The sequence below is a fragment of the Gorilla gorilla genome, chromosome 4, assembly GCF_029281585.2.
Source record: "Gorilla gorilla gorilla isolate KB3781 chromosome 4, NHGRI_mGorGor1-v2.1_pri, whole genome shotgun sequence".
Classification (NCBI taxonomy): Eukaryota; Metazoa; Chordata; class Mammalia; order Primates; family Hominidae; genus Gorilla; species Gorilla gorilla.
This window is the reverse complement of record NC_073228.2, coordinates 185,321,904-185,345,382: the sequence shown is the minus strand read 5'-3', so window position 1 is coordinate 185,345,382 and position 23,479 is coordinate 185,321,904. Positions and strand designations below refer to the sequence as shown.

Genomic DNA, 23,479 nt, shown 5'->3' with positions numbered 1-23,479 from the left:
CCTAGCTGAAATATCTGAAAGATATTGCTTTCCACTTATTTTCCACCAATACAACACACAATCCTCCAATAGTGAACATCTCTTGATTGTGCCTGCCCAGCACACATTTCCTCTTCCTCTGGATACAGCATTTGGGATTTCTATTGGAGAAAAACTCCCTTCCCCATCTCAGTTCATGGGGTCTGGGTATGGCTAAATCCCACCTCCCCAAGGCTAAGGAGGTGACCTAGGTCTGCGCAGTCAGCGTCCTCCATCTCCTAGCCAGAGCAATTGATTCAAAGATGGACATACAGTATAAACCAGGCAATGAGGCTGAAACCCAGAAACATTGCTCATACTATTTGGAAAAAAAGCAAAGCTGTCTTCCCTGTAGGCCAGGTAATGCTAAGGCAAGAACCTGAAAGTTCTTTTCCTGAGGAATATGATCAGCCCAACAAGAAAGAACAGAACAGCCTAGCCAGAAGCCCTTAGAGTAAGGCCCATGGAGAAGACCCACAGCAGGCTCAGAGCTCCCAGCAGATTTTTAGTGCCTCATTCTTAAATATGCCAGAAAGCCAAGGATCACCAAAATTTTGAGGAATGCATTTGAGATGAGGTGAAAATAAACAAAAAGTAAAGAGAAACCTGGAGGAAACAAAAATTATACAGGGAGAAGAAAACTTTTAAAAATATATCAGTAATATCCTAATAGAGATTAACAAGATAGAGTAGAATGGCTAAAATGGAAAAGACTGACAGTACCAAGTATTGGTGAAGATACAGATAAACTGGAGCCCTCATGCATTGCCAGTGGTGCAAATGGAACAGGCATTTTGGAAAATGATTTGGCCATTGCTTATAAAGGTAAACATACACGTATCATATGACTCAGCAATCCCATTCCTAGCTGTTTACCCAAGACAAATGAAAACATACAGACTTGTTCACGAATGTTCACAGTATCTTTCTTTACAATAGCCAACAACTAGAAGAAAAAGAAATCTAATTTTCATTAACCAGTGAATGGATAAACAAATGGTGGTATATCGACGACACAATAAAATTGTACTCAGCAGTAAAAGGAACAACTTACTGATACATGCAACACCAAGAATGTATATCAAAATTATTATGCTGAATGAAAGAAGCTTGAAGCAAAAGGTGACATATTGTATGCTTCCATTTATATAACTTTCTGGAAAATGCAAAACTATGGGAGCAGAAAGCAGATGAGTGGTTGCCAGGGGCTGGGGATAAGGGGAGAGGTTTGACTACAAAGGGCTGCAAAAAACTCTTTGGGGTGATGGAAATATTCAATCTTGATTGTGATAGTGGTTACATGACTGTATATATTCGTCAAATCTTATCAAACTGTATATCTACCAGGAGTGAGTTTTACTGTGTATAAATTATACCTCAGTAAACCTAAGTTTAAAAAGCTATGGTATCCATGAAACATAACTAGGATGTGTTTTTACAAGAGAGAATCTTTGGAAAATACAAACAAAAGTTTTGGGAAATTAAAAATATAATGGTAGAACTAAAGGACTGGAAGATAAAGTTAAGGAAATTTCCCAGAAAGTAGAAGAAAATAAAGAGATGAAAAACTGGGGAGGAGAAGGGGAAATAGAACAATTAAAGGATCGATTCAGTAGTAAAAATAACCAGAATGGTTACTAAATAGTAATTCAAAAACTTTTCCAGAATTAAAGGACACAAGTGTTCAGACTGAAAGGGTCCATCAGGTGTCCGATATAATAAAGATAGAGTCCCACACTAAGATCCATTATTGTAAAACAGAGGAACACTGAAGATAAGTCAAAGGTCCTAAAAGCTTCCAGAGAAGAAAAAGGAAAGACAATGGATTAAAAATCAAAATAGCACTGGATTTCTCAAGTTTAATATAATAGCTATAACACAGTAGAGCAATGCGCCCTCAAACTTCTGAAGAAAAATAATATCCAACTTAGATTTCCATATCAGTCAAATATTAATCAAGGGCAAGTGTAGAATAAAAGGCCTTTTCAGATATACAATACACAAAATATTTACCTACCATGAGCTTTCTCTCACTGAGTTCCTGGAGAATGTGTTCCTCCAAAATGTATGAGCAAATCAAGGTGTCAGACAAAGAAACCAGGGGACAGGATATTTAACATAGGAGATGTGTAAAAAGAATTACTACCATGGTGATAAAGGGAGATTTCATGATGACAGCATGCTCAGAGAGCAACCAGGGCAGAGTGGGGCAGATCAAAGTCTCCAGGAAAATGAAGTGAAGGAAGATTTAGACACTAGTGGAGAGCTTGAGGATTAAGAGTGGTAAACATACTTGATTAAAAGCAAGCAATGAGAAAACAAGATAATTGCTGTTTCCAAGGAAATCAAAAAGTTGTACTGTAAAGGAAATATAATTATAGCATATTGCATGGCTCAGCAGTGATGTGGTAATGTAAACACTAGACAATGATCTTACCAAACTGATGATATAATGAGGGAAGCATGCTAGGATTCCCTAACTGGTGGGTGGAAAGGGTGGGTGGAGAGGTGGGTGGTGGGTGGAGAGGGTGAAAAAGAGCTGCAGCTCCAGTTCCTGTAGTATGAATTCAGTAATGCTCAAAACTGAAAAATCAACAAGGGTCTGTATATTCATAACATTTAATGATAGGGAGATAAATACAAAAAGAAACAGCTGAAAAAATGGAAAAATTTAACTCTGGAAGGTAACAAATTGGGGGAAGATAGGAGTTGGGTACAGATTTTTTTCACAATAAATCTTGAACTATTTATTTGACTGTTTAAACTATGCCATGCATATGATCAAATAAATAACAGTTTTACTATACTCCACACTTGAACATGCATAGCCTCAAACTCATTTGTTCAACTTTTGTTTTCATTTACATCCAAAGACAGAAATAAGGGTCCTGAAGTTTTCCAGAGCATTCCAAATATCTGAACATACACATGTTGTGTGAATATCTATGAATCCAACTTTCCTCTTAACCTCTGAAACCCAACAGGGGTAGAGGTCTCAATATTTCCTGCCCACTGATTTGGAGAAAATCACAAGCTTACCTCCATGCATTGCGTCAACGCGAATCTTCAGTTGGCTGGGCCCAGTCAGCAAACTCTTGATGGCATGAAAGTCAAAGATGGTCCGAAGGAGGTTAAGATAGATATCCACTGGGTCCACTATCTCCACTAAAGATAAAAAAACAAAGGAAAATGTCATTGACTGTACCCATGAAAGATACTTGGAAGCATAAAAAGAATCACTACCTTAACAGCATGAAATTCTGGTCACAAGCCCATCATATCCCTACACATGATGTGGGAAGCGAAGTGCCCATTTGTTGACAAAAATCACAAATCAGGGCACAATCAAGATACTACAAGCTTTTCAGGTGCTCAATGGGTATAAATGATACCAAGTTATAAATTCTTTGCAAGGAAAATATCAACCACAAGAATAAATTAAGATAAAAATGTGCCCTGTTACTCCTGCTCCCACTTCCCCTCCCAAAAAAATGCACACAGCACATATCTCAATGTTTAGAGGCATTTTGGCATATCCAGTTGCCTTTCTTGTGGGGGCTGGCCAAAGACTGACTCAGCTGGTATGAAACAAATCAGCAAGTGACCTCAGTAGTGACCCCTATTTTCCTAATGCCATTGTGCCTACCAGATTCGAGTGCAGAATTGGGGATGAATATATTCCTGGGTTTGCGTGAAATCTCATTCATGCCCAATCTAGCACCCAATTTCCAAGTGAATGGCAAATATCTAGAAGTTCTCATTAAACTCAAATGCTTTCCAGTATCTAGCACCACCCAGTAACCAAGAATCCAAAAAGTTTTATTCATTTATGTGACATACCAAAAAGCTCAGAATACATTTTTCATACTTGTCAATCAGTGTATAATTAATGCTCAGAAAGTACTTTTCCAAGAAGTAGTAAATCAATTCTTTAGGTGCTAAAATTTGTCCAGGAGCCCTGCTTTTTTAAATTCTTAGCTAAATTTTGAAACTTATGTATATTATTTTCAGATTTTTCAAATACATACTACTTTGAAACCCTGAAATACTTTTAAACTTGCACTGAAGATATTACCAACCCACTTTCAATAATTTTTAGTAAATCCAGGTGTGATATTTAATGGATGAGATCTTAATATGCCATATAATATTATCCCTTCATCTGATCAAATACATATCTAAAAATATTTTTTCTTACACTTAAGTCAATGTAATCTATGTGTTCATTCAAATATAATTATATTTGTAACATGGATACTTTTAAATTATCTTTTTACATGAGGAGCATAATAATCTATGAAGTAATTAAAAATTAACCTGTATAAAGTGTACACCTGACAATGGTTAGAATGGTAAATTTTGTTATGTATATTTTACCGCCATAAAAAAATTAATCTGTAAGACAAAAGGTTATGCCCTGAGTACTTTGGAAGTTTTACTCACTCTACATTATAGGATAATGTTTTTGACAATTTCATTCTGGCTCTTCAATTCTTGAACCACTTGCCTAAATACATTTGGTATTTACAATAGGTAACACACAGTACCAAACAAATGTGAAAAACGAGGGAACAAGAAGTCAGTAAAAATTGAAAGTTCACATCATATAGTTCATGCTCTTGACACTTTAAAGTGAAATGCAAAGGAATTATTTGTTCCTAATTAACTCAAGCTTTGCTCAACACTTGAGCCAGCAAGAATACAGCACATAAATTATCCCAAACGATTATCTCCAAATTCTTGGAAGCCAGGGAATCCCTCTACCTATCTCCTGGTATCAGTAACATTTTTAGAAAACTCGTTCAACTAGCAATGTGGCTGCAGCAATGAGCCTGAATGAGAGCCCACGAAGATTCGGGTCTCTTGGACAACTATAAAAATTGTGAAGATGCCAAAAATAAGCCTAGTCCTTCCAACCATATGTAATCAGCGTATTGAAATCATTTTGCTTAATATAATGTACCCCTTGCCTTTAATTGTCCAGCCATCCCATGCGTGTGCACACATATGCCTATGCATTCTCCCAGCTAGATTAGCAAAAGCAGGCCCTGCTGCTTCCAGTGAGTATCATGGCTCTCTGTAAATTTCTGCTCATTACCTAAGCAAACAACTGACTCGAAACTTCTCAAGAAAGATTTGGTAACATTGGGCAAATACTGTGACCCCCACACAATCCATTTTAATCTTTTCTCTATTCCTAAAATATCACATGGACACAAACCAGGTATTTCCTCTTTTGGGCTAAGTTAAATTACTTCTAAAATGAGGATACCATCTTAACACAAACTGCATTCAAGCTTATAGAAGCACTAAAAAAGTAAAACATGTTAGATCTATTGCTATTCTATGCCTTCTAGGAAAAAGCAATATGATAAAATATAGGGGGAAAATGTTGTATACATACATGTTATTAATGTTGTTGTCATATGGTCTAAAATTAATCTATAAAACAAAAAGCTATCTTCTGAATACTGTAGAAGTTATATTTGCTTTACAATATAAGATAATATTTTTGACAATCTCATTTTTGTTCTTTAATTTTTGAATCACTTGCCTAAATATATTTGATAGTTACTGAATTCCTTTGTAAAATCTCCTAACACGGTGCTTGGTATAGGGCAGGTGATCAATAATTATGCATTCAATAAGCTGATGCGTAATTATTCCAAGCTTGGTTATGGCTTGGAAAAGAAACTCCTACCTTTCATGAGAAATTTAATAACCCATTGACTTGTTAGGTTTCTTCTTAACTAAGGCATTCCAGCATCTTCACCTTAATCGCTTAGACAAGTTTTGGCAATTCACAACCTATTTTTGGAATGCTATAATGAAGTCAACCATAAAACTTTTCCTATGTTGAAAATGATATCGAATTTGGGAAGTGGTTTTTGAAAGTTTCCAGTTCTGAATATCTTGGCTGCTCTCATGTCTTCTCTCTACACCATATTAAGTTTACACACATTTATCGAGTCACCCCTGAGATTAACAATGCAATAATTTTCATGAGTTTACTTCCCTACAGAAACCAGTCAGCCCCATCCACATAGTTACTCTGACTTCTTCAAAATAAAATCTCTGTTACCTCTGAATGGTTTGAATTTGTTCTCTAGGTCAAATTCTTGTCTTCCTAGTCGAGATAGGTCGATTCGGAGATCAGGACATATAGCATATTCCTCAATCGTTTTGCTGATTTGGTAGATTTTGTCTGAGACAACATCGGGTGCAGGACCTAAAATTTGAACAACAAAAATACATGTTTTTAAAAGTCTCGTGAGTTTCAAGCAGTGAAATGTTACCATCCTCCTCCACCAGGCAGAGAAAGATTCATTTGTTCTCTAAACAATGATCAATGGTTCACAGTTCAATTAGCCTTGATATTTCTTATACTGTACTCATCCACTATGGGGGAAATTTGATCAGCCTCACCTGTTCTATGTAGACTAACAACCCATATGTTTGTTTGTTTGTTTTAATCCACTTCTAAGCAATGACACATCTTTCCTAAAAATAGTTTCACACCTGCCAGGGAAACCTGGTTACTCAATCAGCTTTATTCAGGTTATGAGACACAAACAGGATATGCATTTGACAGAAGTGAGGGATTCCAGATTTCCATGCAGCTTCCCCAGTGCCTCTAGAAGAGGAAACTATGCTTTCTATTCCCAGCTCTGCTACCTAATTGATGTGTGAGCTTAGCAAGGTAAGTTAATTATTTTCCCCAACTCACAATCTCTAGTCACTTCTGAAATGAAGCTCAACTAAAAATATATGATACATTTCCTCGGAAGGCCAAATTGACAAGTAGTATTAGACTTTAAATAAATTGAACATGAAATCAATACTTGTTCACCTTTTGGGGTTTTGCTTTTTTTTTTTTTTTTTTTACCCTGTATATCTTAATGCAAGCCATTTCAGATTTTTTTTTTTTTTGCAACAAGGTTGAGAAACAAATAAGTAGATTGAAAGATCTAAAGTATAAATGATTGCTAGATGTATAGATAGCTTTCTGTATGAATCTTACTTGTCAACTATACTGTAACTTTCTACTGAACAAAAATTGTTTCTTGATATTTAAAATATCTCAATCCTTAGAACTGCATTGTCCAATACAATTGTTACTAGTCACATTTAGCTGTTGAGCACTTAAAATGTGTCTAGTCAAGTTAAGGTGTGCTGCAATTGTAAACGCACACCAAATTTTGAAGAGTTAGTAGAAAATGCAATCGATTGCATTAATAATTTTTATATTGATGACATGGTATAATAATATTTTAGATATAGTAGTTTAAATAAAACACAATGTGAATTTCACTTGTTTCTTTTCACTTTTTTAATGTGGCTACTAAAAATGTACAGTATGTATGTGACTCACAATATTTTTCTGTTGGACAACACTGCCTTAGAGTGTAGCACCATCACTTTATTCCAATAAATGCTCATAAAAAAGAATAGCAATAGTCCTATTCTAGTAAGTGGGAGAGAAGACAGCCCAGAAGATTTTACCAACAATTTTCTTGTTGTGTGGGAAAAGTGAAGACCTCAAAGAAATAAACATAGCCCTTTGCTTCACTCCTTACCATTTTTTACCCTTCACAAAACTTAAAGAATAGGTAGTCTTGTTTCATTTTTGCATTATTTTATGCTTGCCAGATTATAGAATGCATGAATATCTCCCTCCACTCCCTACACCCCAGGCACCATACTATATTCTTTGGCTGTGTCCATCATTTTCAAGTCCCTGAGTTTTAATGCCGGCACACTGATTTCCAAAAGTAAAGCAAGTACTGTCTCTCTAGATAGTTGTCTATGATGCCATTCAACCATCCATGCTGATAACTTCAGAGTTCATCAACAACTTCTGAATTCCTTTTCAATTTCCAAGCTCCTTGATATCTTCCACTCCAATGACTTTCACCATATGCACACTGAAAATATGTACAATTATAATATATATTAAAATAATTGTTTTTTACAGGATACGGCAAATCTACAGGCACTCATATAAAAATAAATTTTAAGATGCTAAAAAAGAATACCCAGAGATTTTAAAGTGTATAAAATAAATAAATGAAAAATGGAAAAGCTAAAAAGCTTTTTAATTTGAGGTAGTCCCATTTATTTGTTTTTGCTTTTGTAGCCCGAGCTTTTGATGTGATATCCAAGAAATCATTGCCAAGGCCAATGTCAAATAACTTTTTCCCTATGTTCTTTTCTAGGATTTTTATGGTTTCAGATCTTATATTTAGTTCTTTTATTCATTTTGAGTTTATTTCTCTGTATAGTGTAAGATAAGGGTCCAATTTCATTCTTTTACATTTTTGTTTTCCCAGGCACCATTTATTGAAGAGGTTTTTTTCTTTCTCCATTATGTCCTCTTGGTGCCCTGCTCCAAAATTAGTTGACTATATATGTCTTGATTTATTTCTGGGCTCTCTATTCTGTTCCATTGGTCTACATTTCTGTTTTTATGCCAGTATCATACTGTTTTGGTTTTACTTTAGCTTTGTAATATAATTTTAAATCAGCAAGTGTGGTACCTCCAACTTTTTTTCCCTCAACATTGCTTTGATTTTTTGTGGCTCCATACAAATTTTAGTATTGCTTTTCTATTTCCATGAAGAATGTTATTGAAATTTTGATAGGGGTTGTGTTAAATCTGTATATTGTTTTTGGTAGTATGAATGTTTTAATAATATTAATGTTTTTGATCCATGATCAGTGAGCACAGGATATATATTTGTGTCTTATTCAATCAATGTTTTATAGTTTTCAGTATACTTTCACCCCTTGGTTAAATTTATTGCTAAGTATTTTTTTGATGCTATCATAAATGGCATTGTTTTCTTGATTATTTTCAGCTGGGTCATTATTTATGTATAGAAATGCTACTGATGTTTGTATGTTGATTTTGTATCCTGCAACTTATTGAATTCATTTATTAGTTCTAAAAATTTGTGTGTGTGTTTGTGTGTGTGTGTGTGTGCATGTGTAGAATCTTTAGAATTTTCTATATATAGGATCATATCATCTGTAAATAGAGATTATTTTACTTTCTCCTTTCCAATTTGGATGACTTTTATTTATTTTTCTTGTCTGATTGCTCTTGCTAGTACTTCCAAAACTATGTTGAATAGAAATAGCAAGAGTGAGCATCCCTGCCATGTGCTAAATTGTGGAAAAGTTTTCAGTTGTCCCCAATGGATTATGATGTTAGCTGTGGGTTTCTTATAAACGGCCTTTATTATGTTGAGAAACTTTCCTTCTATACCTAAAGTGTTAAGAGTTTTTGTTAAGAAAGAATGCTGAACTTTGTAAAATGCCTTTCCTGCACCAATTGAGATGATCATGTGGTTTTTATCTTTCATTCTGTTTAGCCAGTCTTGCATGTCAGGGATAAATCCCACTTGGCCATGATTCATAATTTCTTTAATGTGTTGTTGAATTTGGTTTTCGTCAATATTTATCAGAGATATTGGCCTGTGGTTTTATTTTCTTACAATATGTTTGTCTGGCTTTAGGTATCAAGGTGATGCTGGCCTCACAAAATGTGTTTGGAAGTATTCCCTGTAGCTCTAATTTTTGGAAGAGTCTAAGAAGTGTTGGTAATAATTATTCTTTGAATGTTTGATAAAATTCAGCCATGAAGCCATTTGGTCCTAGGCTTTTCTATTTTGGAAAGTTTTTAATCACTTCTTCAATTTCTTTATTTGTTGTTGGAGTGTTCAAACTTTTTGTTTCTTCCCAATTCAATCTTGATGGGTTAGTTTTTCGAGAAATTTATCCATTTCTTCTAGGTCCTCCAATTTGTTGGCATAAAATTGTTCATAATAATCCCTTATGACCATTTTTATTTCTGAGGTGTCTATTGCAATGTCTCCACTTTCATTTCTGATTTTATTTATTTGAGTCTGCTTTTTTTAGTGAATCTAGCTAGGAGTTTGTAGATTTTATTTTTTCAAAGAACCAACTTTTGATTTTATTTATATTTTCTATAGTTTTACTATACTACATTTTATTTGCTTCTGTTCTGATCTTCATTATTTCCTTCCTTTTGCTCACTTTGGGTTTAGTTTGTTCTTTCTTTAGCTCCTTGAGGCATAATGTTAGTCTACTTATTTAGATCTTTTTCCTTTTTTAATCTAGGCATTTATTGCTATAAAATTCTCTCTTAGAACTGACTTTGCTGCATACTGTAGGTTTTGATACATTGTGTTTCCATTGTCATTAATCTCAAAATATTTTTTAATTTCCCTCTTGATTTCTTCTTTGACCCATTAGTTCATCATAAGCATGTTGTTTAATTTCCACATATTGGTAAATTTTCCAAGATTCCTCCTGTTATTGATTTTTAGCTTCACACCATTGTGGTTGTAAACAATACTAGACATGATTTCAATCTTTTTGAATTTGTTAAGGTTTATTTTGTGGCCTAACATAGGGTCTATCCTGGAGAATGTTCTATGTATGCTAGAGAAGAATGTATATTCTGCTGTTGTTGGATGAATGTAGGTCTGGTAGGTCCATTTGGTCTGAAGTATAGTTCAAATTTAGTGTTGTCTTGTTAATTTTTTGTCTGGTTGATCTCTCCATTGTTGCAAGTGGAGTACTGAAGTCCCCTATTAGTGTTATATTGCTGTATATTTCTTCCTTCATGTCCACTAATATTTGCTTTACATATTTAAGTGCTTCAATTTTGGATGCATATATGTTTACAATTGTTATGTCCTCTTGATAAGATGACCTCTTTATCATTAAATCATGACCTTCTTTGTCTCTTGGAACAGCTTTTTACTGGAAGTCTGTTTTATCTGATATAAGTATAGGCATCCCTGCTCTCTTTTGGTAACTGTCTGTTTTCATGGAATATCTCCTTCTATCCCTTTACTTTCAGTATATGCCTATTCTTAAAGTTTAAAAATGGGTCTCTTGTAGGCAGCATCTAGTTGGATCTTGTTGTTGATCCACTCAGCCATTCTGTATCTTTTGATTGGACAGTTTAACCCATGTACCAGCAAGGTTATTATTGATAGTAAAAGACTTACTCCTGCCATTTTGCTAATTGTTTTCTGGTTACTTTGTAGATAATTTGTTCTCTTCTTCCTCTATTGTTGTCTACCTTTGTGGTTTGGTGGTTTAGTTTTCTGCTTTGTGGTTACAATATTGCTTTTTAAATATTCAACATGAATACACTTTCTTGTTTGGATAACGTGTAAAACGTCTACAAGGAGGGATAGATAGTAAGTTTTCCCTTCAGAATGCACTGCTTTGCCTGGGATGAGGAATAATTTATCATGGTAACTGTTGCTGGTTAAAATTTGGCTCCTACCCACATTCATGCAAACTCAGTGTTCTAGATTAAAAGAGATTTAAGAGACTTGCCAAGCAAATGCATGGCATCCTTAGATGTATCCTGATTTGAATAAAACAGTTATAAATAATAATATTTTGGGGATTATTGAAAAATTTGACTATAGATTAGTTTTCAGGTGATATTGGAGAATTAATGTTATTATTGTTAGGTATGTTAGCACGGTCATGCAGCAATGTGTCTTTCTTTTTAAGAGATGCATACAAAAATATTTGGGTGTGAAATGTTCTTGTGCTATAATTTGCTTTAAAATTCTTCAGAAAAAAAAGATAAGCAAAATAGAAAAACAAGATAATGGGTACATGTTATCTATTTCTTATTCTCCCTATTTTTTTGTGTGTTCAATATTTAAAAGAAATTTACTCCATACATATATCCCACCCCCTTCACTAAGGACCCCCAAACTATAAATTGCTGTGAATATAAGAAAAAGTGAAACAATTCTGTGATTTTGAGAGAAAGTCAACACTGTAGGAAAAAGAGAGCCCAGGATTTGGGCTAAAAATCATTAATCTGACCCTGATCAACCCTGTGGCCTTCAGCAGTAACTCAGCCTCTCAGGCCTTTGATTTGTTCATGTGTAAAATGAGGGTAATTGTCATTTAGACAACGACCTTCAGGGTATGTTTTAATGTTAAAATTCAGAGTCCTTCCATATCAGATAAGCATCAACTATTCAATAGTTTATGCTGAAGAGTACAGGGGACCAAGAGACCACCCAAATGGGTTCATGAGCCCATCATGCCACTTCTTTGTTGGATCACTTTGGGCACCTCACTAAATTTTTCTGAGCTAGGTCCTCTGCACCTTGCTTGTCTATCATCAAAGGGTCACTGTGAGACTATAATAATATAAGAGGAACGAAATCGTGATTATTAAGGCATATACTGAACCACATACCTCCATTGGCAACATTAAACTTCACTCCAAACTCTCCCCCTGGTCCTCCAGGGCAGTGGCTGGCTGTTAGAATGATTCCACCAGCTGCCTTGATCTTCCTGATAATGCAGGAGACCGCAGGTGTCGACAAGATGCCATTCTGTCCAATAATCAGTCGTCCAATCTAAACCATCCAAAAAAAAAAATCAATCCAGTTGCTTGGGATTAAAGGCATTTCAACAGGAAAGTGCCCCAGGCTCTGTTAACATACAGCCAATCACTTGATAAAAGAAACAGAGTAGGCTTTAGATTAGGGGAGGCAGGGTAGGGGGAGCACTGACATTGTCTCTCCTATCTAATGTCTCTAAGACCATTTGGTGCACCTGCATCTAGTAGTCAATTATTAACCTGCAAATAGGATATGCCTCATTGATCTTCAGTTGTTTGAAACATCTGCTTCTGATAATCGAGGGGTTAGCTTGAATCACACAAGAAGTTCTTAGTTTGCTACTGACTCAGAAACTACGCATGTGAACATGCTAGAGATTACAAGAAAAAAGAAATGGAGTGCTTCTCTGCTTCTTCTGCTTCCTGTAACTTAGAACAAGCTCAGAGAGCAAGGGGACTGATTTACTACAACCTCATCATCTGTGGGCATATTTTAACTGTAATCTTCAGGAATGACTTTTCTCCTGAAAGTAGGCATTCTCTTTCTGCTGTTAAGTGACAGCGTGTGCTGGAGACATTGGAGAAATTACCCAGTCATGCTAAGCGGAGATCTGGAGGTCATCCATGGATGCAGCCAGATTCTTTCTAGAGCTACAAAACTGACTCTCTAAAAAGTCAGCAACACAGCGCTGAAGAACATTTATTGCTACATCTTGTTTTAAAATTGGATTCAATATCATCCAATCTAGTAGTTCTCAATATTTCTACAAAATAGAATCACTTATGAAACTTTTTAAAATCCTAGTACTCAAACTGCATTCTAGACTGATGATATTGCAATCTCTGGGGTTGAGAGCCCAGCATTAGTAGTTTTAAAGCTCCACAGATGATTCCAATGTTCAGCCAAGCTCAGTAATAAAGCCCCCTTGTTATTCAAAGGGCTGGCAGCATGGGCATCACCTGCAAGCTTGATAGAAATGCAGAACCTCAGCTGGGCATGGTGGCTCCACCTGAAATCCCAGCACTTTGGGAGGCTGAGGTGCGCAGATCACTTGAGCTCCAGAGTTCGAGACCAGCCTGGCCAACGTGGTGAAACCCTATTTCTACTAAAAATACAAAAATTAGCTGAGCATGGTGGTGCATGCCTGTAGTCCCAGCTACTCCGGAGGCTGAGGTGGGAGAATTGCTTGAACCTGGGAGGCAGAGGTTGCAGTGAGCTAAGATGGCACCACAGCACTCCAGCCTGGGCTACAGAGTGAGACTCTGTCTGAAGGAAGGAAGGAAGGAAGGAAGGAAGGAAGGAAGGAAAGGAAGGAAGGAAAGAAAGAAAGAAAGGGAAAGAAAGAAAGAGAGAGAGAAAGAAAGAAAGAGAAAGAAAGAAAAAAGAAAGAGAAAGAAAAAGAAAGAGAAAGAAAGAAATGCAGAACCTCAAGGCCCACCCAAGGCCTACCGAATAAGAACCTGTATTTTAATAAGATCCTCTCCTCTCTTCCCAGATAATTCATTTGATAAGTACTGATATAACCAACAAGCCAAAACAAACTTTAACATACAGTTCAACAACAAAGTTGCCCTGGCACCATCATTGCTAGAGGTCAGTCACTGACCAAATATAACAATCAGCGAGATCAGGGGAAAAAAAGATACAGAAGAGATCAAAACACACACACACACACACACACACAGCTCAAAAGCAAAGTGGCCTTGGGATGATTTAGTATGGAAATCCACAAGATCCCCAGGCTACATATTTTCAAGTAGAGGAGACAGATTATAAACAAATAAGCAATAATAATAATAGTTACTAGTGAGGTACATATTAGGAAGGAATTAGACTGCTGTAATAAAGGACGTCAATTTTAATAATAATATAATAATAATAGCTAAGGAGCTTAGATTTTATTCTAAGTACAACCAGAATCCATTGAAAGGTTTTAAACAGTGGAAGTGACCTGATTGCATTTTTAAACATCATGGGCTGAGCAGCCCAAATGGTCCTATTAAAAAGTAAGTCACATCAAGTCACTAAAACATTCCAATAGCTTTCCTTGTCCCCCACCAACCCAAAACAAAGCCAAAGTCTTCATTGTAGTCTACAAGGCCCTACATAATCTGACCTCCATCATGTACCATTCTCCATCACCCTCCTACCCTCCTTCTTCTGTTCCAGCCACAACGGAACACAACAGCTATTCCTCAAACATACCAAACATGATCCGGCCTCAGGGCCCTGGCATTTTCTTTTTCCTCCGCTTAGAATACTTGCCCAGATATTAACATACCTGCCCTCTACTGTCTTTTGGGTTTCTGTTTCAATGTAAGCTAATCAGAGATAGCACCCTTGACAGCCCTATATAACACTATAGCCAGAAGTCCCTAACTTTTCTATTGTTTCCTTATTTCCTTCACCCTGCTATAATTTTCTGGATCACATATGTTGACTTTAACATTTTCCATATTATTTATTTTCCCACTGTATGTAAAGCCCAAGGACTTTTTTTCACTGCTATATCCCAAGAACCTAAAATAAATCTGGCATGTGGTAAGCGTACAATAAATATTTGTTGAATTAATGAATGGAGAATAATGAATGCATGATGAATGGCTTCTCTGGGAGAAATACCTTGAAGAGGGGCAAGAGCAGAAAGAGGAATATCAGACGGGAGACTCTTCAAGTCGAGTGTTGATAGAGTCTTGGACTAGGCTAGAGCCAACAGAAATGAAAATTAGTCATTTGGTTTGAGATACATTTTTGGAAGGACGATGAACAGAATATGCAGGTGGACTGGAATATGGAAGAGAGGGGCTGTGGTAAATAGCCTCCAAAATGGCCCCAATGGTCCTTGCCTTTTGGCATTTGTGCCTTTTTGTGGTCCCCTCCCACACTGAACGATGCAGATCTGGGTAATCAGTATATATTGCAGAAGTGATTGTGTGTGACTTCCATGGTGAGGCCATAAATGGCATGGACACTTCTGCCCTGCTCTCTTGGACAGCTTATTTTGGGAGAGGCCATCCGCCATGTCATGAAGACACTCAAGAAGCCCTGTGAAGAGGAAGCAAGGCCTGCCAACAACAGCCAGCACCAACTTTCCAGCCAAGGGATTGAGCCATCTGACAGTGGATTCTCCAGCCTCCACCAAGCCTTCATATGACCAAACCAATACCAACATGTAACTGTGACCTCATGTGAGTCCCCAAGCCAGAATACCCACCTCCTGTCTCATAGAAATGATGAGAAATAATAAATATATGTGCTCACACATATTACCATCTAATTTTCTACATTATATGTTTATTTCCCCACTGTATATAAGATCCAAGGACTGTTTTTTTTTCACTGCTATATTCCAAGAACCTAGAACAAATCTGGCATATGGTAAGTATACAATAAATATCTGTTGAATTAATTAATGGGAAAAAATAAATGAATGATGGACGGCTGCTCTGGAAAAAATACCTTGAAGAGTGGCAGGAGCGGAAAGAGGAGGATCAGATGGGAGGCTAACAGCCAGCACCACCTTGCCAGCCAAGTGACTGAGCCATCTTGCAGTGGATCCTCCAGCCCCCATCAAGCCCCAACTAAGCCACTAAGTTTCATGGTAATTTCTTACACTGCAATAAATAACTAATACTGGACCAGTGAGAAAAGGAGCCAAGAATAATCTCAGCTTTCTACCTTTAATAACTTAATGGATAGTGGTGCTATTAATCAAGTCAGGAAAGAGAAAGGACAATAATTACACCTATAGTATTACCCAAACTCATGATACATTATTTTCCATATGCTCTTGCTAAAATTTATGTAGTCATTCAACTCATTTTATTGAGTATCTACCATGAAACCAGCAATATGGAAGAACCTTCTGATATAGAACTGAATATAATTTAGTCACTGCCCTCAAGTAATAAGTCTGGAGAATCAAGAATCTGAAAAATGTTTGTAGCTTTTGTTCAAAATTTTCTCTCAGCCATTTAAAGGGAAAATTATGAAGATTGTATAGTGGGGACAGACTGGGATAGCAGTCCACAAAAACTTAGGAAGCCCTACATAGCACAGAGTCAATGCTGAGGAACAGCTGCCCAGCCAGGGGCTACATTTTCCAACCCACCCTTGCATCTAGGTGTGGCCACATGGTGCATTTGGACAATGGGTGATAAACTAGTATGAGAATAAGAACAGAAGTAATGTGTGTTTCTTCTAGGCTGAGGATATCAGAAAACAGACATATCATCTCTACACTGCTTATTTCTCTTTCTACAGATTCAGTACAGGTAATCATGTGGCTCTAGGCAATGCCAGAGTCACAAGAGGGAAGGAAACTGAGTCCCCATCCCATTTGGTAGACAAGAGTCTTCGCCCACCAGGGACATCCTCACTGGACTATTGTGTGAGTGAGAAATAACATTCTATTGTTTTTAAGGCAATAAAAATTGCCTACATTTCAGGTTTATTTATTACAACCACCCACATTTTCTTAAGCAGTAGTGAAAGAAACATAAATAATAGTTTAATGCCAAATCAAAAATGTCAAATGCAAAATTATGTTATGCTATTACAGTATAAAATTATGTCCACTTTGGGGCAAGGACTTAGAAAAATGCAGAAATAAACATGTAAAGTTATTAAGTAGGAACGATTACAGATACATTTTTATCTTGTTAAATTTCAGTTATTTTTGAAAAGGTAATATACATTCTGTTTAAGAAGCTTAAAGTTTCAACCTGAAACTTGAATAAAGTTTCAACCTGAAATACTTTAGTTATAATTGGAGAATTAACAGAAGATTAAATTCTAGATATCTGGAAATTTTACCTATGTGAGATCTGCTCATTAACCCATCAATACCAGAGAGAAGAGGTATTGCTGGACATGGTCCTATCATCTGGGGGATAAGTACTGGAGGAGATGTGAAAGAGAGGGTGATGGGGCTTCTGAGGTAAGACATGGAAAATTGTGAAGATATTTGTGTCCCTTATGGACACTCACCAAATGGTGACCTAGGCAGAGGAGGATTTTAATAATAGGATGACCAGTTCTGTGGATGTCAATGAGTGGCTTTCCCCCAGCCATTCCTGTCATTGTCCAATGGGCTCATGAGCCAAGTGGCTGTTATGGTTTAGATGTTTGTCTCCTCCAAATCTCATATTGAAATGTAATCCTCAGTGTTAGCGGTGGGGCCCAGTGAGAGGTGTTTGGATCATGGGGGCGAGTCCCTCATGAATGGTTTAGCACCATGCCCTTGATGATAAGTGTGTTCTCGCTCTGAGTTTACATGAGATCTGCTTGTTTAAAAGTATGTGGCACCTTCTCTTTTGTTCTCTTGCTCCCACTCTTGCTGTGTGATATGCCTGCTCCCACTTTGTCATCCGCCATGTGTAAAAGCTCCTGAGGCCTCACCAGAAGCCAAGGAGATGCCGGCACCAGGCTTGTACAGCCTTCAGAACCATGAGCTAAGGAAACTTCTTTTCTTTGTAAATTGCCCAGCCTCAGGTATTTCTTTATAGCAATGCAAGAATGCTGTAATACCATGGCCGTGATGGCAGGGATGAAGGCTATGCATGGGCTCAACAACATGGACATTCACTCACCAAGGCTGACCTGGCTATGGCCACTGCAGAGCGCCTACTCTACCAGCAGCAGGGACCAACACTGAGTCTCCTTATGGTACCATTCCCCAAATGATCAGCCAGCTACCTGGTGGTAGATTGGTTAATTTGGGCCACTTCCATCACGGAAGATGCAGCACTTTGTACTTACTAGAATAGACACAAAGAAGAGGAGATATGAAGACAGATGCAAAGATTGGAGTGATGCAGCCACACCCGGGAAGCCAAGGAATGTATTCTGCTGCCAGAAGCTGGAAGAAGCAGGGAACAGATTCTCCCTAGAGCATCTGCAGAGTGTGGCCATGCCGATACCTTGATTTTGACTTTTGGCCTCCAGAACTGTGAGAGAATAAATTTCTGTGATTTTAAACCACCAAATATGTGGTAATTTGTTATGGGAGTCCTAGGAAATGAATACAAAGTTTGTATTAGCTTCACAAGGCTGCTATAACAAATTGCCATAAACTTGGTGGCTAAAAGCAATTAAAATTTATTCCCTTATAGTTCTGGAGGCCAGAAGTTCAAAATCAAGGTGTCAGTGGGGGTCTGCCTCATCGAAAGGCTCTAGGGGAGGATCCTCCCTTGCCTCTTCCAGTTTCTGTTGCCTCCACATAGTTCCGAGCTTGTGTTCACATCACTCCAGTCTCTGCCTCTGTTTTCACGTCTTCTTCTCTGCATGTCTGTGTCTTCTCTTCTGTTCACCCTCTCTCTACCAATTAGCTCAGAATAAATGCCATCAGAAAAGGTATGGCTTTCAAGATCTAGTCATTGATAAAAAGAAATATAACTTTTGGAAGCCCTTTTTTATAAAGAAAAAGCACTCAACTTGAAGTTAAAAGGCATAGGTATGAGTCTTGACTCTATCCCCTGACATAGGATCAATCATTTAACTTCTCTGAGGCTTTGCCTCTTTATCTGAAAAGCCAAGAAAGAAGAGGGTTGTTAAAATCCACCGAAGATCAGATTCTATAAACAAAAACTCTTTGTTAAATTAACCATGACACAAATTATTCTATTGTCTTCCCCGAATCCCACAACCCCCTCCAACATTTAAAATTCATCTTTAGATAGCAGATTATCCCTTAAAGTACCATTTACTCTCTGAAAAAGTCCTAGAAATACTACCCTCTGTCAATGCAGCAGACCGCTACCTTGCAAGGAAAAGATGGTCTACTTACATAATTATCCTTAGTTATGTTTACAGCATTGAAGCAGGCAATATCTGACTTTCATTCCTGAGTGAAATCCAGACCACAGCCCAGGGAGGACCAAGCCATGGCATTCTGTTGCTCCCCACTGAACGTCCCACACCATAGGGTCTGGCTTTGGCTGGAAGAAGGGCAACCTCACCCAGTCCTCCAGAAGGTGCACACACCCAAGTGGATGCTACTGCCATTAAGGGGCATTTCCTTCAACTCCCACGTGGAAAAGGGGGCAAAGTGGACCCTAGTCCACTGTCACTCACACACATGTACAGATCCCAGGGTCCACATCTATCACATATATGAACATTATCACACAGACCCCTGCAGACACATCTGTGAGGCATATGCATTCCCAAACACGCAGACAGACTCATGATAAATTTGTTCCTACCCAGCCGTGACTTCTAAATGCTTGGGGAAACCAAGACATAGTAGAAAGGAGTGTGCAATTATCATTTCCCATGATGCCGTTACTTAAGAACTCTTTGTGTCCGTCCTTCTAATGGCATCAATACCTCCCATCAAGCCTTAAACCTCACCTAAATTATGTCATTGGGCTTTTTCATCCATAAATGAGCATACCAGGTGCCAAGGGAATCAATATGCCCTTTCACATGCCTTAGACCAGTGTCCAAAGAAAGATAAAATGTTATTCTATAAAAGCCTTCTCCCAGCATTTCTATTCCTTTACATTTTGTGCCATATACAACTATGGTTTTTTAATGATCTTATTTCTGACAGCTGTTTTTCTTCAGAACATCAACAGCTTCTTTCCTAAATTAGTTTTAGTATGAGTTCCATTTCTAATTAGCTCAAATTAAAGTCCTAGAGAGCAGCGAGGTAATATTTAAACCCTCAGGCTAAAATTTCGGAGTAGGTGCAGAATGTTGACTCTAAATGAGTTTTTCCTGTGACATAACACGCATGAAAGCAGGATTTCTTTCATGTGTGAAATGTCTTAAATCAGACTTACCCTTTGTGATTCTCTTTTAGCTTTAAATGTCATTTAAGAAAAAAAAAAAGAAAAGAAAATTAAGCATGAGATTCCCCAATATCCTCTGCTCACTGTGTTATAATCCCTATCACTCCCCAAGTGAATTGAAGAGAGTGAAGACACAATGAACGGAAACTTCCCTGATGCTTCACAGAGGAAGTGTTCTCCAGGACCACGCAGCCTCCACCATGTCCATCTATGAAGGGCTGTGGCAAGCCATATACACAAAGATGCCTGTTTCCTGTCTTCTCAGTTAAAAACAAAAAGAAAACACCGGAAGGAACCCCAAAGCCAAGCTGCCATGGGTTGCAGAGTGCCAGCCCTTAAGTAGTGTTGTCCATGGGTAAACAGGTGACGGATAAGGGCAATTTCAAGAAATAACAAACTCAAGGCATGAATGTGGTTATCCAAACATCAAGGGACTCCTTCATTTGCATTTGGATAATTGTGCAGTTATATGATTTGTTACATGGAGACCAGATGGAAGTAAGAGAGCTCATCCTCAACTTCCTGTACCTCTGGAAGTCTTTACACACATGCTGGAGAGATAGATGAGAGTTCATTAGCATCAAACCACCATGGATTTCATAATCAATTCCTAATATCTGAATAAGTGCAGAAAAGTCACAGGCATCTAGAAGTGTGGCCCAAGTCCTGTTCTTCAATCGGCCCACCCATTTCTCAAGATTTCATTGAGAAGATCAAGAAATCTAATCTTCCTTGGATGCAAAATGGAGGTGGTGAAAATTGGAAGTATGTCCTTCCTGGTAATGAGGCAATTTCAGTACATAGGAAGTGCTCTGAAATCTTTAAGGTATACAGTCTGACTCACTAGAACAAGAAAGGGCCCCACTTGTTGCCATTTTATGAGGTGACCACCCCAGCTGGATAAGAGCTACAAGTGTCCATTGGGTCTACCTGGGTGTGGGTCAAGAAAGCAGAGTTAAGTGCCCTGAGGTAAGCTGAGATTTTGGTGTTCAATAGAAAAGAATGTAAGAATTGACTTTGCCACCTACTGCCTGGGTGACTTTGCGCAAGATCCCAAATCCCTATGTATCTCGATTTTGTTATCTAAAAGATCACATGATGGAGGATGTAAGCAAGTAACACAGCCAAGACCCAGTTTACAGTGTCTGGTACCTAACAGACTCTTGACACGTTTTACTTGCCCTTGAGTCAATCTTTCCATGTCACTGAATATTCTTCCACAACACGATTTTAATGGATATAGTCATCCATTGTTTAAATGTACCATTATTGACCAATGTAAAAATGTTCTTTTACCTCAAATTTTTATATGTAAAACAAAAACATGTTTGAGGACTAAACCCACACTGTAGTATAAATTAAACTGGATGTAGGCCAGGCATGGTGAGTCACACCTGTAGTCCCAGCACTTTGGGAAACCAAGACAGGAGGATGGCTTGAAGCCAGGAGCTCAAGAGCAGCCTGGGCAACACAGCAAGACCTCATCTCTACAAAAAAATAAGAAAAATTAGCTGGCCATGGTGGCGTGCGCCTGTAGTCCCAGCTTCTTTGGAAGCTGAGGTGGGAGGATCCACAAAGCCCAGGAGTTTAAGGCTGCAGTGAGTTTGGATAACGACTGCACTCCAGCCTGGATGACAGAATAAGAACGTGTTTCAAAAAAGAAAAAAGAAAAAAAAACCTAAAAACTAAAAACTGGATGTAGTTTGCTAATAACTAAACAGCAAATTAATTGTAACATGCTTACATATCAACGATGTCTTTCTTCTTTAATCATAAACCTGCTCACTAAGAAGCTGCTGAAGTCCATGGTAGTGACAGGTACATGTCTGCATCCTTGTCCTGACCTGCATCTTCTTTGATTGTCCCCATCTGTGTCTCCGACTGGCACTGCCGAACCGGCTTGCTACCTGATCAATGTTGTACTGAACCGGACTGCTAACTGATCAATGTTGTTGAGCTCACTGCACAAAGCTGTTCTTACAAGGTAGATTTCTGCCTGGAATAGTCATACTTACACTGTTTATATTCCTTACTCCTGACCCATCCAACGCAGCACAAGTTCTATTTATTGCCATAGAAACATAGGTCATTTGGAAACACCTCCTTCATTTCTATGGAATGTTCAAACATTTCTGACATTTTGGACTCTGTTCTAGCCTCTTGTTAAATATATCCAGAAAAGAGACAAAGCTTTATAGGGGGGCTATATGCACACATATGCTATAGAATAAACTATCTAAATGCTTAAAAATACTTTCCATCTGGCACCGCACCTTAATAGGTAGACAGAAATTAAGTATGTGTATATCTATCTGTATAGATACGTATAAATATATATCCCCAAAACAAAAACTCATTCTCTTACTTATACATAGGTAGAATATAGGTGAATATACATATACATTTATAGGTAGAACAAAAAAACCCCTCAGCCTCTTTAGGGCCATGTGTTTTCTCTGAGTAATTGTCACAATTAATTAAAATACATGTGTATGCCTTTTTAGATAAATTCCATCAGACCAGTTTCTGTCTGGTTGGAAAATAATAACTGCCTATTTGCTAAGTGCTCCTGCCCCCATACTATGTTCCAGTGAACTAAAGACCTCTGGCAATCATAGATTTACAGCTCAGTAAGATTAAACAATTTATTGTTATTTATGACATCCAAGCTGGATCTTCTGTATTATATTCCACATTAGCATCTATCACTTTACATTTGGGAGATCCTGTCCAAAAAAAGATTATGCCTCCTAACCAAACATTCAGCAGGGCTGCAGGAACAGGCCCCCTGAACAAACATCCTGCCAAAGTACTTTAAAGCACCGTGAGCTCCCACAGCTGTGCATTTTCAGATGACTCAGCAGATTAGCGTGGAGTCTCTTAGCCTCTGCTTGGTCTGTTCCTTTCAGTAATCTCTCACATGGCCCAGTCCATTCGGTTTGAAAATCCTCATGAAATGAGCAGATTAAGATCTGGCTTCAGCAGAGGGCCATGGGGTGGGCATGGAGGGGAGAGGGTTTGCTCTTAACACAGCCTGAGCCTCAGAAAGGTTTCAGATGGAAAAGCATGGCACTGACTCAGCTCATGCTTAACAGGAAATAATGCACAGACCACACCAAAAAAGCCCTTTATGTTGTGTGAAAGTCTATGCCGGAGCGGCTGCTGCCACCTCATGTACTGTGATAGGGTGTGCATGTGTGTGTTTGTGTGTGCATGAGTGTGAGTACGCACACAAATGTGTGCTGGGAG

The 23,479-nt window shown here is 37.9% G+C and overlaps 1 protein-coding gene across 1 annotated transcript in view; it reads right to left on the bottom strand.

Annotated features, from left to right (window-relative positions):
- Nucleotides 1-23,479, bottom strand: part of LOC101149650 (uncharacterized) — a 96,381-nt gene that overhangs the window by 22,986 nt on the left and 49,916 nt on the right. The window contains 3 exon segments of the mRNA XM_063705979.1: nucleotides 3,058-3,183; nucleotides 6,101-6,247; nucleotides 12,287-12,449. Of these exon segments, the coding sequence (XP_063562049.1) occupies nucleotides 3,058-3,183; nucleotides 6,101-6,247; nucleotides 12,287-12,449 (436 nt within the window).